The following is a 16,871-nucleotide window of genomic DNA, read 5'->3' on the forward strand; positions in this document are numbered from 1 at the left end:
CGACACTGCGTTACAATCCTTACCGTATGTGATATCGCATTATCTTGTATTAGCAGAAAACCATTACCAATAAACCCAGCATCTGGCATCACATGATATAGGATCTCCATTTTCTATCGGTGTGCTGTTAATGTGCCCCTCTCAATGAACACTCAATTACCTCAAAAGAAAGCCCTGACCAAAACAATACTGAGCCATCACAAAAATCAATCCTGTTAACCGACTGCAGGCATCATAACGTTCTCAAGCCTTTCTGTGGACCGTATTTCGACCATCTTTATCATAAATTGATATTCTGCACTCATCTGTAACCAAAACTTTTTCCCAATTGTCTATGGTCTAATTGACGTGTTCACGGTCTGCGTCTTTTGTGAGCAGCTGTAAGTAATTAACACGTTTCTGTATTGCAAGCTATCAAACCCTGTTCTGTTAACCTTTGCCGAACGATAGAAACGTTGATTACTGGTTCTTGGACTTGATGAATATGGCTTTGGAGCATTTTAACAGTGTGCGTCCGGGTCCGCAATGCAGCTTTAGTGAGAACGCGATCTTCTCTGCCTGTTATCTTATTTTTTGCACCAGTTCTGTGTCACCGTTAATGAAATCAGGTCTAAAGACATCGTTGGTAAGTTCTCTCTATAATTGGATAACTAACATTCAATTGTCTTGCCACATCCCTTTGGCTTGCTCCATTTTACAGAAATGTAACTATGCAATGCAATTCACTATCATTATCCAGCCTTCTGCATCCAAAGTTGAACATAGGTCTTCCCTAATTTCTTCCAGTTTTATCGATCTTGGGCTTTCTGCAACCAATTCCCAGCAATCCTTTTGACGTCGTCTGTCCATCGTGTAGGTGGTCTACCTCTACTTCTCCTATCTTCTCTTGGTCTCCACACTGTAATTTTTTGGGTCCACCTCCCGTCCTTCATTCTGGCTACATGGCCCGCCCGATTCCACTTCAGCCAAGCTACTTGCTCTATGACATCTGTGACGCCTGTCCTTCTTCTGATTTCTTCGTTTCTGACCCTGTCTCCGAGAGTCAGTCCAAGTAGTGACGGTTCCATTCTTCTTTGGGCCACTCTAAGTTTCGTTGCTGTGGTCTGTGTTAACGATAATGTTTCGGCGCTGTAAGTCATGACTGGAAGCACACATTGGTTGAAGGTCTTCCTTTTAAAATAATTTGGCAAGTTGCTCTTGAAGATGTCTGATAGAGCTGCATATGCGGCCCATGCTAAGGTGATCCTTCTCTGTAATTCAGCAGTTTGGCAGTCAGTCAGTCCCTGGAAATTTGGATTTCATGCCCTAAGTATACTCAGTGACATTAGAAGTGTTACACCCATAAATAATCATTTTTGGAACTTAATTTTTTGGCAACAGGTTACATTTTCATTAAGAATAAGACGATAACATTGGCAAGACTTTTTATTGACATGTAATCAAAAAAAAAATAATAATGTGTTTGGCGACCCCTAGCTGAATACACTTCAGGACACTTCTTCTTCTTCTTTAAGTACCGTGCCCAAATTTTTAGGCGTGGGTAGCTTCCATAACAATTTGCCGATATCGTTCTCGATCTTGTGCGGCATGTAACAATTGATCTGCTGATAAGCCAGTCCATTGACGAAGGTTTCGAATTGGGTCCATTGACAATTGGGTTTTTGAAGGGTCCATTGACGAAGGACACGTCTAGGCATTGACAAAATGAGATGATCGACGTCTGGTTGTGGCACCTCGTTTCAAGCAACTTGAATTTCATGGACTAACTGTGCCAGAGCCTGTGGAGGATGGTGCAAAATGGACAGTCTCCTCCCCATCATATCCCACACATGTTCGATAGGATTTAAACCCAGTGAACGGGGTAGCCACGGCAAAAGATTAATGCCAGCTCCTTGGAAAAAGTCCATATTTTGACGAGCAATATGGGGACGCGCGTTGTCTTCCTGAAAAAGTGCGTTTCGACGGCTGTCTATATAAGCCAGTAAACTGGTTTGTAAGATGTCATCAACATAATGCGCATCTGTCATACTGCCTCGAATAAACAAAAGTGGTGATCGGCTACCATAGGCATTAACCCCCCAAACCATTACTACAACTATCCTGTGTAGATGCCTCTCAACAGCAAACGATCTCTCGTCGACTTATCGTCTGGCGAAAAGGCGTCGTATGGCGGCGTCTAATCATTTTACGACCATCACGCATAACTAAACAAAATCGCGATTCATCGCTGAATGCTGCATTATGCCATTCTGCCACCCAATGCTGCCGTTCTCTGCACCAATTCAAACGTTGAGGACAGTGGTCCGCAGTCAAAGGAAGCACTCGTGGTGGACGGAATGAAACCAGTCCAAAGGCTCAAATGCTACGGTACAGGGTACGTCTTGTTCTAAGTCTACGTTCTACTCCAAACCATTGGTCAGCTATTTGACTCGTAGTAGCGAAACGGTCTCTCATACCCAGGAGTCTAAAGCGCCTATCTTGACGCCCTGTGGTACGCCTCGGTTGACCAGTTGGTCTTCTTCGTGTTCCCTTACCTTCGTTTGTCCACACATGACATACTTGCATAACTCTCATTGCCGTACAATTAACACGACGGCCAATTTTGCGATACGACAAACCCATTAGTCCATTCTTTCACGGTTTTTGCTCTAAATTTTAAAGAACCGCTTGGATTGACATGAAATTTGGCATGCGTATAGCTTACATGTCAAAGAAAAAAGTGATATTGTGCCGACGTGTGCTTTTGCCCTGGGGGTGACTTTCACCCCCTGTTGGGGGTGAAAAAATATATGTCCAAAATAAGTCCGGAAATGGGTAAACTAATTAATTTTAAGTAACTTTTGTTCTTTAGAGCTTTTTCGCCAAGTCAACACTTTTCGAGTTATTTGCGAGTGAATATGTTCATTTTTCAACAAAATAACCACATTTTTAGACGGTTTTTCGCAAATAACTCAAAAAGTAAGTAGCCTATAAAAAAGTAAAAAAAAATGGTGTGCGCGTTAGGTCTCTGGATCTCGTAGAACTAGAGTTATAGCCAATAAAAAATAGATTCATATTCACCAAATTTCAAATAGAATATTTCGACGTGAACTATCGAAAAAATTAAGCACTTTTTGGGGAAAACCCATTATAACTTTTTTAAAGTGTTTAAAAAAAGCTTTATTTCTGTTCTTACAAAAAGTTTCTAGCATTAAATTTAAGCAAGTTACGCCCAAAACAATGTTTTTCCCTTTTGTTTTTGCAAAAAAAAATCGGGAAGACCAACCCCTAATTAGCAACTTAAATGAAATTAATCGTTACCGCTCCACAAATTATTTTATTTATGTTGTGTTTATACGATCTGTAAGTTTCATCGATTCAAAGTGCTTATTTTTGAAAAAACTTGGTTTCAAAGTCAAATTTTTAAAAATTTTAATTTTGAAAAATATGCTTTTTTTCAAAATAACTTAAACATTGCTTAAACATCTCGAAAAACAAAAAAAGTCAGATTTGCTTTTCTGAATATCATGTATTTTTTTGTTTTTCTGTTAGACAAAAATTGATTAAGATTTGGTGTTTCTAAATTTGCATACATTCGTGATCAGTGACTCGTTCAACCCCTTTTAACTACAGCCCTTTCAATAGTAAGGACTTTGAACCGATGAAACTTAGAGACCATATAAACAATATATACACGAGTCAAGAAACTTGTGAAGTCGTAACGATTAAGTTCATTTAAGATACTAATTAGGGGGTGGCTTTCTCGATTTTTTTCCCAAAACCAAAAGGGACTAACTTTATTTTGAGCGTAACTTGTTTAATTTTGATGCTAGAAATTTTTTTTAGAAAACAAAAATGAAGCTTTTTTTAAACACTTTAAATAAGTTGTAATGAGTTTTCCCCGAAATGTGCTTCATTTTTGGTTATTTCACGTAAAATATTCCATTTGGAATTTGACGAATATGAACCTATTTTTCATTAGCTATAACTCTGCTTCTACTAGGTCTAGAGACGTGATGTATACACCATTTTTTTAAATTTTTTACAGGCTATATTTTTGCTAAGAATGTTTTTTCGACAAAATACTTACTATTTGAGTTATTTGCGAAAAACCGTCTAAAAGCGTGGTTTTTCTGTTGAAAAAATGAACATATTCACTGCCAAATAACTCGAAAAATATTGACTTAGTGAAAAAACTCTATAGATCAAAAGTTTCTTAAAATTAGCCAGTTTATCCATTTCCTGACTTTCTTTGGACGAATATTTTTTCACCCCCAAAAGGGGGTGAAAACCACCCCCCGGGCAAAAGCACATATCGGCACAATATCACTTTTTTTCTTTGACTTGTTAGCTGTGTGTATGCCAAATTTCATGTCAATCCAAGCGGTTCTTTAAAATTTAGAGGTTTTGCAATATTTTACCGTTAAAGAACGGACTACATATCTCTATAGGCAATAATAATTCTACCCCTGTCAAAATCGCTAAAATGGTGGTAACTTTCGTGTCTTCGAACTCGAGGCATATTCTTGCACTGAATACAATTAGACTGAGTAATCATAACTTAAAATATCTGTACTAACCGATCTTTATTAATTGGTAGTTCACAAAAAAATTTAAAGATAAAACTTTATTTTTACAAAAACTATACAAGATAAAACATTGATATTGTAATCATAGCATGCTTTAAATATAGTCATTGTGCTGCCAAAAAATTAACTTCAAGAAATGATTCCTTCTGGGTGTAACACTTCTAATGTCACTGAGTATATTTATATTTATGGACAATTCACTATAGGGAGACCGATATCAACACCTGATATGAAAAACATTGTATCTCCACTTACAGTGTTTTTCAACTATGGCTTAAATAGCATCTATAAAATATAACCTTCAATTTGGTCTAAGAACTTTTATCCTATCTTATGTAATTATAAAGTTATTTAACAAAAATGAATAACCACTTTCAATTTCGTTGCAAAACGAAAATACAGCCGAACCATATTCCAGTCCAATCAGAGAGTGCTGCAAGCACCTCTACCGGTTTCGAAACTTATTAGTCTCTCATCAGGAGGCACATATGATTGCTCATCAGGAGGCACATATCATTTTTGATTTACATTTACTCTGTGTGGAGTATTAAGGGAACCAGTCTCGTTGGAACTTTACCGCGCTGAGCAGATGGGACGTGAATTGTAAATTGTAGAATTCCCTCATCTTCCTTAGTCTCAGCATCCGCATGGCTTGCAAATTGTAGAAGCCTCGGAGGTGTAACCAGAGAAGGTTCCCATTGTTTTCATTCTGGTGGGATATGCTATATGCCATTAGAGTGAAAACTTAGTCTTTTATTTAACAAAATAACCTCATTGTAATAGGTCTGGATCCCGCGTATGAAAAAAAAGTTGATTAATAGCAAGTTGAAAATTTGTTAATAGCTTAAGGGTGTCTAGTCGGATAAACTTTGATATATGGGAACACTGTAACAGGAGCAGTTTTAATTGTGGAACAGGTTAACAATTTGGAACGGCCAGACCACGAAAACGGCACATTTATTTTGTCCGACAGAACAGACTTAAATTGTCCGAACAGAGATTAAACTCTCATGCAAAAATCAGACTGCTATTTATCACCTGTCATAATTCCTGTCATTTGACATATTCTACATGTTCCACTCATTAAAACGCCCATTTGGTGATAAATAGCAGTCTGATTTTTGCATGAGAGTTTAATCTCTATTCGGAGAGTTTAAGTCTGTTCTGTCGGACAAAATACATGTGCCGTTTTCGTGGTATGACCGTTCCAAATTTTTAACCTGTTCCACAATTAAAACTTCCCCTGATCCAGTGTTCCCATATAGCAAAGTTTGTCCGACTAGACACCCTTAAGCTATTAACAAATTTTCGGCTTGCTATTAATCAACTTTTTTTTTCATACGCGGGATCCAGACCTATAAGTGCAAATTTTTGATCACTGGGTGGAAAAAACGTTGTAACCAATGTTACAATATTAAAATTTTTTATTATTGATGAAAATTTACTAAAACATTGTAACCTGGGATACAATGTTTTTCTCGAAACATTTATTGAGTAAGTTTTTATAACTGCATTGTAAGTTGTGATACAAGAAAGCAAGGTAGTGGAATATTAGGATGAACACCATTGTAAGTCAATGTAGTCAGGAAGAAAATTCTATATTATTAACTGCTGCGCATAGTAAGCATGCCTCAAATCGTAAAAACTCACGTAAAATTACTAGTTTAGAATTTCAAACAAAAATAATAACACCTATATCATTCACTGCTGAAATAAATAAAACAAAAATATAAAATTTTCTAAATTTTGTGGATGGCCCGTTTTCTCTGACGTCCAGTGTATTATGAATTAAAATAGCAAGAATACAGTATGTAGCTCATGCAAGAAGTTTGCACTAAACGTATTGTTCCTACTATTCAAGAACAAATTAGATATTTTCTTAAATAATTAACAATAACTGCAACAAAAAAAAAACGTTTTTCACGATCAAATCTATTATTTTATTCCAAAACAATCAGAAAAATAACTTACGACTTAAACTCGGAATGTTCTCCGTCCCAAGGATCGTTGGCTCTTTTCCACCTATCCGCCTCGTTCTCATCGGAATCGGGAAAAACTTCACTCGCCGCTGGAGCAGCTGCATTCGTCCGCTGGAAATCTGTTGCTCTGGCGGCCCTGTTGCCGTCTCTCGCGAATCGATTTTCCGCCGCCGCCAAGGGTGTCGAGCCAGCACAGCACGCCGTGGCCAAAGCCACTATCGCCGCCACAGCTACGTATTCCGATTTCATCCTGAAACAATACAGCGATAATTTGGCATGTTTTCATATTTACCGATAAACGATTGCTTAATTCCATAATAAAATTTATTTAATTTATTTTATGGTTTTATATTACAAAATATTATTTGTAATAATTCATAATAAATCTTTAAAATATTACGTCATATAAGTATATTGTAAAGTACCATAAATGGATAACGATAATTAAATTGAAAACAATGGACAGGCTTAATTAACAAAATAACTAACGTTACGCAATCTTAATTATTAATAGTTAATATCACGCCGTTTTATAACATGAAAATTTATAAACAAAACTGATTGGGGCACACGGTTTTCAACATAACACAATTTGGTCTTAGCTCATCTTGGTTTGTACTAGACTGAGTTCCCCTTAGAGAATTGTTCTAAAAACACGTGGCTTTAATAATTATTATTTATTCTGACTTTATACAATTTTCATAAACTTGTCAATACAATAATGGCCAACATTCTTCTATTGAACAAACCGGAAGAAGATTTTCGGGGAATATATTCATATATTCTCTTGATATAATATCATCATCATTATTTTTTTCTTTATCCCTATGAGGGGTCGGCTTCCCTAATTACAGAAGTTTATATCTTAGGTCATTCCAATATCAATCCCCATTACCAACATGTCTGTCTAAGCTTCTCCCCCAGGTCTTCTTTGGTCTTCTTTTCCTACTCCGCCCAGTCCAACGTCGCGAGGTATGACCAAACCATATTAACATATGCTTTATCATTTTGATTCAATTGGTGCTATCCCTACACTGCCCCTACTCATCATCATCATTCTCTTTGCCTTATCCCTATGCGGGGTCGGCTTCCCTAATTGCATTTCTCCACACAATTCTATCTTGAGTCATATCAATGTTAATCCCTTTTACCAACATATTCTGCCTTATCGTCTCCCCCCTGGTCTTCTTTGGTCTTCCTCTCCTACTCCTTCTAGGAATCTGCACTTTAGCTATTCTTCTTATTGGGTGATTAACGTCTCGACGTTGAACATGACCAAACCATCTTAACCTATGCTCTCTCATTTTGGCATCAATTGGTGCTACACCTAGACTTCCCCTAATATACTCATTTCTAATTTTATCCTTCTTTGTCACTCCACTCATCCATCTCAGCAGTCTCATTTCCGCCACATGCATTCGTTGTTCCTCTTTCCTTTTCACTGCCCAACATTCAGTTCCGTACATCATAGCCAGTCTTATGGCTATTTTATAGAATTTTCCCTTCAGCTTCATTGGAATTTTTCTGTCACACAACATACCACTCGCTTCTTTCCACTTCATCTATCCAGACCTAATTCTACTGCATGCATCTCCATCTATTTCTCCATTACTCTGTAATACCGATCCTAGGTATTTAAAACTATTGCTTTTCACATCATTTCATCATCCAAAGATACCGTTTTATTTGTAGTAACTCCGTCTTTAAATGAACATTCCAAATACTCTGTTTTTGTCCTACTAAGTTTTAAACCTTTTTCCGCAAGAGCTTGTCTCCATTGTTCCAGTTTTTGTTCTAAGTCTCTTTCACTATTTCCTATTAACACTACATCATCAATATACATTAGGCACCGTGGAATTCTACCCTGTAGTTTCGCTGTTATCTGGTCCAAAACTAATGAGAATAAATAAGGACTAAGCACCGAGCCTTGGTGCAATCCTACGTTCACCTGAAATTTATCAGTCTCTCCCACACCTGTCTTAACACTAGTCGTTACTCCCTCATACATATCTCTCACAATTTTTACATATTCGCCAGGGACTCCTTTCTTATTGAGTGCCCACAACACAATCTCTCGAGGAACTCTATCATATGCTTTCTCAAGATCAATGAATACCATATGAGCGTTGGTCTCTTTATTCCTTTATTTTTCCATCAGTTGCCTTACAATGAAAATTGCATCTGTTGTTGATCTGCCCTGCATAAAGCCAAATTGATTTATCGGATATTTCGATTTCTTCACGTATCCGTCTATCAATTACTCTCTCGCATATTTTTATGGTGTGGCTAAGTAGTTTTATAGCCCTGTAGTTTGTACATTGTTGTATGTCTCCCTTGTTTTTGTAGACAGGTATTGATATACTGCTTCTCCATTAGTCTGGCATTTGTCCAACTTCCATAATTATATTGAATAGACCTGCTAGCCAACTTATTCGTGTCTCTCCCAATGCTCTCCATACTTCCCCAGGAATATCATCTGATCCGACTCCTCTTCCTTTCTTTATTTCTTGAAACGCTTGAGCCACTTCCTCGTTTGTTATTCTGGTAACCATTGCTGTTACTGTCTCCGTTAACTCCACAGACTGTCTGTCAAATTCTTCATTTAATAAACTGTCAAAATACTTTCTCCATCTCTTTTTGACATCCTTTTCGTGAATTATTATTTTATTATTTTCATCTCGGATACATCTAATCTGATTAAAATCTCTTGCTTTCTTTGTTCTCTGTTGGCTATTTTATATATCTTTGCTTCCTCTACTATACTTATTAATATATTAGGAATACCACCCATCCACCCATCCTTCTCATTTTAAGCTTACTCATTTCCGCCTCATGCATTCGTTGTTCCTCTTTCTTTTTAACTGCTCAACATTCAGTTCCGTACTTCATGGCTGGTCATACGAGTGTTTTACAGAATTTTTACTTCAGCTTTATTTAAATTTTTCTATCACATAACACATCACTCACTTCCTTCCACTTCATCCATCGAACCCTAGTTCTACTGCATCTTCATCTATTTCTTCAAAACTCTGTAATACCGATTCTAGGTTCTTAAAACTATTACTTTTCACAATTATTTTATTCTCTTGGTATATAATTGTTAATATCCTGCTCCGATCATTCCCGACACATATGTCTCAGTATAAAGTTGCATTCTCTCTTACGCGATTGTCGCATGCGTTTGACGCAAGCAGCAGTTGCATGCGATTAACGAAGTGGTTGGGGTAGTCTCTCTTGGGCATTTAGAAGCATGCGATAGAACAGCTGATATTGACATGAACAGCGGGAATTTTAAAATGATGGGGCATATACAGAGACAGGATTAATTTATCGTCATAAATTTAGTGAAAGAGTATTTTAAAAATTATGGTAGATAACTTCAAAAATAAATCTCATGAATTTTATGTGAGCCTTTTATGTTGAACCTCTGATGTGGATAGCAAGTTACTGTTACTACTCTGTAATGTAATATTACGAATTGAAATCATTCGTTGTCACTTTAAGCTATGTAACCACAGCTTAAACCCAAAATTACACCAAGGAATGATCAAATACTATATTTGGTCAGTGTGGTTACATCGCACTGAAACCAGGACCCCGAATGCTGATACACTCAATCACCTAGAGGCGTTTGATATGTGATGTCATTGAAAAATGCTCCGAATAGCCTGGACAGCGATGCAGGCCAACGAATCTGTCTTAAATAAAGCAAATGCCATTCGTGAATTACTGAAAACTATGAAAACAAGTAATTAGACTTCGTAAGTCCTAGGTTTTCACCCAAAGTCGTCGAAAGTAGAACTGGAAGTCGATATTTGAACTCTTCAATATGCTTCGATTGATGTGCTACATGTACTATTTCTGCGACTATAATGGCATATCTGGTTAGAAGTTTTTAACCGGAAATAATATTGAAACCAAAATGTTACATTTTTTCTCATCTTGCTAAGGCACGTCGAATGATATATCGATTATACTATTTTGTTGACTTTAAAACTGTACTTACGGTTGCAACTCTAAAACAAGAGATCTGATGTCTTATCTTTAGTACCATCCTTGGGTTATAAGCTTACATTCGACACCTCATTTGTCATTCTATTTGTATTAATAACGGAGGAGTTGCATTCGCCGACGGACAGAGAGATTTATATTTATTCTCGTCTTGCGAAGGCGCGTCGAATAATATATCACTTTTACTATTCCGGTGACTTTAACACAGTACTTACGGTTGCTTTTCTAAAATCAGAGATCATAGGTCAAATTTCTCACCTTTAATACCATTCTTGGATTATAAGCTTTCATTCGACACCTCATTCGTCATTCTACCTGGTGTAATGACGGAGGAGTTATATTTGCGGTCGGACGGACAGACGGCAGACAGCCTAGGTCAAATTTCTCACCTTTAGTACCATCCTTGGATTATAAGCTTTCATTTGACACCTCATTTGTCATTCTACGTGGTATAATGACGGAGGAGTTGTGATTACAGACAGACAGACAGACAGACAGACGGACAGACGGACATGGATAATTCAAAGTGTTCACATTTTTTCAAAATTGGGTGAAAACAATAAGATAAATTTCATACCTAGGGCATGTTCTTAGAGGTTCTACGCTCCTCCATAGACCGGTCAGACACCAGTTTATTTCATACCAAGCCGTAGATCCTGTATAATTTTATACTACGACGTCGGCCTTTTTATTTTTTAATGGCCGTGACGGGGATCGAACCTCGATGATAAATCCGCTAGATTTATCGATTTAGAGCCTCAGCCCGCTAATCCATCTATTCTTAGAGGATTTCGGTACATAATCATGTTTAATAGTTTAAAAAAATCTACTTATTTTCTCTACCGTAAATGCATTTGATCATATGGGCAAATTATTCTTGTTATAACTAATAAAACAAAATAATATCTTTATTTCAAAATGTATCGCATGTATGGTTAGTTGCCTATCCTTAGTAATACACTTATTTGAACCCCGTTGACAATTGGTTTTAAATAACGTTATTTTCAGTCCGTATATTATTCTTGTTAGCTTAATAGGGAATACTTGTAATCCCACTACACGAAGTTTGTTGTAATTATTGAATTTTACCACAAACAGTAATTTTTATAACTAGTGGCTAGTGTACCTAACTACATATCAGTCCACAAAACTTCATGTGACACTGCCTGTCTCGTGCTGTCGTTAGTCAGAAACGCTTTCACACCTGTCACCTGTAATCAGTTGGCTTTCACCTTTCTCTTTGTGAAGACAGAGAAATCAACTCAACCACCCACATGCTCGTGGTATAGTCATATGCTGCTTTGAGGTATATCTTTTTTAAGTTTCATCCATCGCCAGGGTTTAATATATCACACGCCGATGTAAGGCTTTTAGTCGGCTTTTTAAGGGTTTTAACCCATGTATTTTTGGTGGCTTAGCATGTAGAGCTTGTGAGTGTAACCTGCTTTTTTATCTTGGCCAACCTTTTAATTTTTTACTCTTGTCTTCACTAATTATGGTTATACTTATTTTAGGCTTAGAACACTGATGATGCTCTCTTTAGAGCGAAAACGTTCTGTTTTTTAATGTGGCCCTTTATTGGGGTTTTTAAATAAATATAGCTTTTACGCAGAAGATCTTTTTCTTCAATTTTTATAATCCTTCAGTTTATCATGAAAGGTAACATCGAGAACATAGCACATAGCTCAAGAACATTCCTGATTGGACAGGAATGCGCAGTCTCCGATTAGCAGAAAACCGTGAATGTAATTGCCAACATTACGACCTAATATGTCACCGAAAGAAGATCCTACTTTGTATCGCAATAATACGAAATATTACAATCTTACTTACTTCATACAGACCTTTACCCAGTCGTAATAACATATTATGTAGGAGACATTTTACCGCAGAATTTTCTCAACTGTATCAAATGTTGAAAATAAATATGAGCATAATATTACGTAATATTTATATGAAAAGATATCTTCCATATTATTACTGAGCTTAGAATTCTTCATTATTTTGAATTTTCATCTTGTGCTGGCTCCTTGTGAGCCCGAAAATGTCACCCAAAGTACATATTCGCCTCCCCACGCTCGTCAGCAACGTTATTATCATACTCTCTCTTTCTATTTCGCCAACAAATTTGAGTATTTACGCTTGCAGGATAGGCTTCTAGAATAAATATTAGGATTTCCGTGGAAAGCTGGATTGGTTTTTAGCGTAGCTGGTGAAAAAGCACGAGAAAAACGCCTATTCTTAAATAATTGTTAATAGAGGATTTTAGTTACGATAACATTTAAATCATATTGAATATATCTTTAGCTATATTTTTCTTTCCTTAGTACATTAATAAAGGTAAAGCTTTAATATGTATTTTGAGTAGTTTATTTATTTATTTATAGTATGGCAATTACAACACATTTAGAACAAAATTGAGTAGTAATTACACGAGAGCTCTAAAATTACCGATTTGTATACCGAGTGACACTTTGACAGTTTTAAGTTCACGACCCGAAGTGATACGAGGGCAAAACAAATCGATAATTTTCAAGAGCTCGAGAGTAATTCGGTAAGATTATTTCATGAATAAAATTGTCTTTTTAAATAATTTTAACTAATATTTTATTGATATCTTCACCTGAATATTTGCTAAACCTGTTTCTTGGTGTTCTCTGTGACAAGTTGTAAAACATTAATTGTCATTAATGTCATTGAATGTATTTTTGCGTATTACCGAAGAGCATCTGACGTAAAACTTGACGACGGGTAATTATCGAAAAAAATTATCGGCATTAATATCACAAGAGAGTGAGAATAAATTAACAATAATGCGACAATTTTTCTAAAACTTGTTGACTGGAAATAGACGAGAACCGGGAGGGCTCGAGTGGCTGTTGCCAAATAACAACAAGTTTGAGAAACAGTGGAGCAATATTTTCTTATTTATTATTACTGTCGTGTGATATTCGTAAGGTTATTTTTTAATACTTTCAATTAAAATTCCAGTCTTTGTATAAAAACATTCAGTGTCCAATTATTGTGACACACATTTTTCAACTTGTCAAAGTGAACAGCACAGTTTAGCAAATATTTAGACGAAGATATTAGTAAAATATTAGTTACAATTAGTTATAAATACAGTTCTATTCATGAAATAAACTTACCGAAGTAAACACGAGCGCTTAAATTTGTCGATTTGAGTTCACCTCGTGACAGTTTGACATTATATGCAGAACTTAAAGTTTATTATGAATATTTTCTTGAATGTGATATTGTCAAAATTAGGAACCAATTAAACAGAAATAATCTACTTAAAAAAATTCCCACTGTAATTTTGTACAGTAGAAAATTACGCTGTTATAATAATCTGATTGGACAAAATTAAACACGTCTTGAAAATTTTACTACACGATTGGAAGATAAAATCATTAAAAAATAATCGCAGTAATTTTTATTTCTGTAGCTTTCTATTGGTCAGAATCTCTATGAATGAAATAATCAGGAAAACTCGGAAGTCGTACATTTAACTATTTAAATATTTTTCTACAAAAAGGCATACTTTTCCGATTCGACAGTTTATCACAAAACCTTTTTTCAGTGCGTCATTAATTTTGACGTCATACCTATACGATTTTAAGAATGTCGCGAATCGCTGCATGACATGTTAGTTCAATCTGACAGTTGTCAGAATATTTATATTTATTGGAAAAAAATCCTTTGTAAATGGTATAAAATTTTTATTAAAAATCCCTTTAAGGGCTACATCACAAACCGTTTTCGATTTTATTAAAAATCATCATCAGTGTTAAAACATGTTGGATGCCAGCTGAGCCACCAAAGAAATACTAGGGTAAAAACCTTGTAAATATTATATAGTTGCATTAAAGGTGCATACTTAGTTAAAACTCCATAGAATGGATATAGACACCAGTCTCGAAAAAATTTACACAAATTTAGCGACTGTGAGCAAAAATCTTACAATAACACAGGTTTACAAAAAAAAATAATGTTGAACTATTTGACAAAATCATATGGCTAGGGGGTTTTTGGGGTCGCTGATCACGAATCCGAGGTCCGCTGACCCCTATCAGGTCGCGTAAAGGTAATTTCAAGGTCAAATCAAGATAAATCGACAATCGCTCTGAAAAAGTATATTAGGGGGTTTTGGGGGTCGCTCTTCACGAAATAGGGGTCCGCTGACGTCTCTCACGTCTAGCTCAAGCTCACTTCCAGGTCATATCAAGATAAATCGACACAATCGCTCTAAAAAGTATATTAGGGGGTTTTTGGGGTCGCTGATCACGAATCCGAGGTCCGCTGACCTCTATCACGACGCGTAAAGGTAATTTCAAGGTCAAATCAAGATAAATCGACAATCGCTCTGAAAAAGTATATTAGGGGGTTTTTGGGGTCGCTCTTCACGAATCAGGGGTCCGCTGACCTCTCTCACGTCTAGCTCAAGGTCACTTCCAGGTCAAATCAAGATAAATCGACACAATCACTCTAAAGAAGTATATTAGGGGGTTTTTGGGGTCGCTGATCACAAAACTGGGGTCCGTTGAGCTCTACCACGTCAGGCAAAAGGTCATTTTAAGGTTAAATTAGGACAAGTCCACAAAACTGATTTGACCTTGGAATGACCTTTACCTGACGTGGTAGAGCTCAACGGTCCCCAGTTTTGTGATCAGGGACCCCAAAAACCCACTAATACAGTTTTTCAGAGCGATTGTGTCGATTTATCTTGATTTGACCTTTAAATTACCTTGAGATAGACGTGAGAAATGTCAGCGGACCTCGGATTCGTGATCAGCGTCCCCAAAAACTCCTAATATACTTTTTCAGAGCGAATTTCGAGTTATCTTGAAGTGACCTTGAAATGACCTTTACCTGACGTAATAGAGGTCAGCGGACCTCGGATTCGTGATCAGCGACCCCAAAAATCCCCTAATCATAATATATGGTTTCGTCAAATAATCCAACATTTATTTTTTTTTTGTAAACATGTGTAATCAAACAAAACAGTTGGAATGGAGTACTTGTGAATTATAAGGAAAAAGTAAAATTCCCATCCTGAGCTTGTAAGAACTGCCTTACCAGGAAATCAAAGGATTAAAAAAACTAGAAAAATAATGATATCAGCGATACATTATCTAATATTATTACTGTCAGAATACTGTGGAATTCAAAATAATCTATTCTTATATTAATAGTAAACAAACAATAAAACCCACTTATTTTCAAAGATTTGAATCACCGTTTTATTGATATTGGAACGACTAACTCATATTTTAATTTTTGATGTCACTGAAGTGAAATAATTTTTTAAAATTAAAAATAGAGTCAGTAACAAGGTCAGGGTTGGAATTCGAAATTTTGCTAAAATTTGAAATGTACAAAATTGAAAAGGAAAACGAAAACTAAGTAGATTTACAAAATCCACAAGGAAAATAACAATTTTCCTGTAGTTGGCGGTATACCATCAATCACAAAAATTGGAAAAAAATCCTTTGTAAAAGGTATAAAATTTTATTAAAATACCTTTAAGGCCAGACTTCTCTAAAAAAATTATCATCAGTGTTTTTTAGACAGGTTGAATGCCAGCTGAGCCACCAAAGAAATGCTAGGGTGAAAACCCTTTAAATGTTATGTAGTTGCATTAAAGGTGCACACTTGTTTAAAACTCCATATGATGGATATAAATAAAAAAGAATAATGCCCTTAGGTAAGGTATGGACCTTCCCAACACGTGGGATGTAAATTGAGTTGGTTACGTTACAACAATTTAATGGCAACTCAGTTGTTGTAATGTAACCAACTCAATTTACATCCCACGTGTTGGAATGGTCCATACCTTACCTAAGTGCATTATTATTTTTTATTTATATCCATACTATGGAGTTTCAATCAAGTATGCACCTTTAATGCAACTACATAACATTTAAAGGGTTTTCACCCTAGCATTTTTGGTGGCTCAGCTGGCATTCAACCTGTCTAAAAAACACTGATGATGATTTTTTTAGACAAGTCCGGCCTTAAAGGGATTTTAATAAAATTTTATACCTTTTACAAAGGATTTTTTTTTCAATTTTTTAAGTAGATTTAGACTAGATATAATATAAAGATGCCGCTAGGCGCATTTAGCAGATGCCGCTAGGCACCTACTACCATCAAGCTACTTGCAATGCGGGGACTAATAGAGTGGATAATTTAAACTTGGGTCATAGACCAGGGCATTTAGCACAAAATAAATAATTTTTTAAATACAGCACCTAGAGACTTGCAGTTTTTTGCATTATGTTCAGGATGACGTCAGGAAAAAAGTCTACTA

At 36.1% G+C, this 16,871-nt stretch overlaps 1 protein-coding gene across 7 annotated transcripts in view; it reads right to left on the reverse strand.

Annotated features, from left to right (window-relative positions):
- Positions 1 to 16,871, reverse strand: part of LOC114331461 (uncharacterized) — a 562,400-nt gene that overhangs the window by 15,932 nt on the left and 529,597 nt on the right. For all 7 annotated transcript variants that reach the window (XM_050651606.1, XM_050651603.1, XM_050651607.1 and 4 more), the window contains one exon: positions 6,540 to 6,797. In XM_050651606.1, the coding sequence (XP_050507563.1) occupies positions 6,540 to 6,796 (257 nt within the window). In that variant the 5' untranslated portion in view covers position 6,797. The remainder of the gene's footprint in view (positions 1 to 6,539; positions 6,798 to 16,871) is intronic.

The sequence above is a fragment of the Diabrotica virgifera genome, chromosome 5, assembly GCF_917563875.1.
Source record: "Diabrotica virgifera virgifera chromosome 5, PGI_DIABVI_V3a".
In the NCBI taxonomy this organism is placed as follows: domain Eukaryota; kingdom Metazoa; phylum Arthropoda; class Insecta; order Coleoptera; family Chrysomelidae; genus Diabrotica; species Diabrotica virgifera.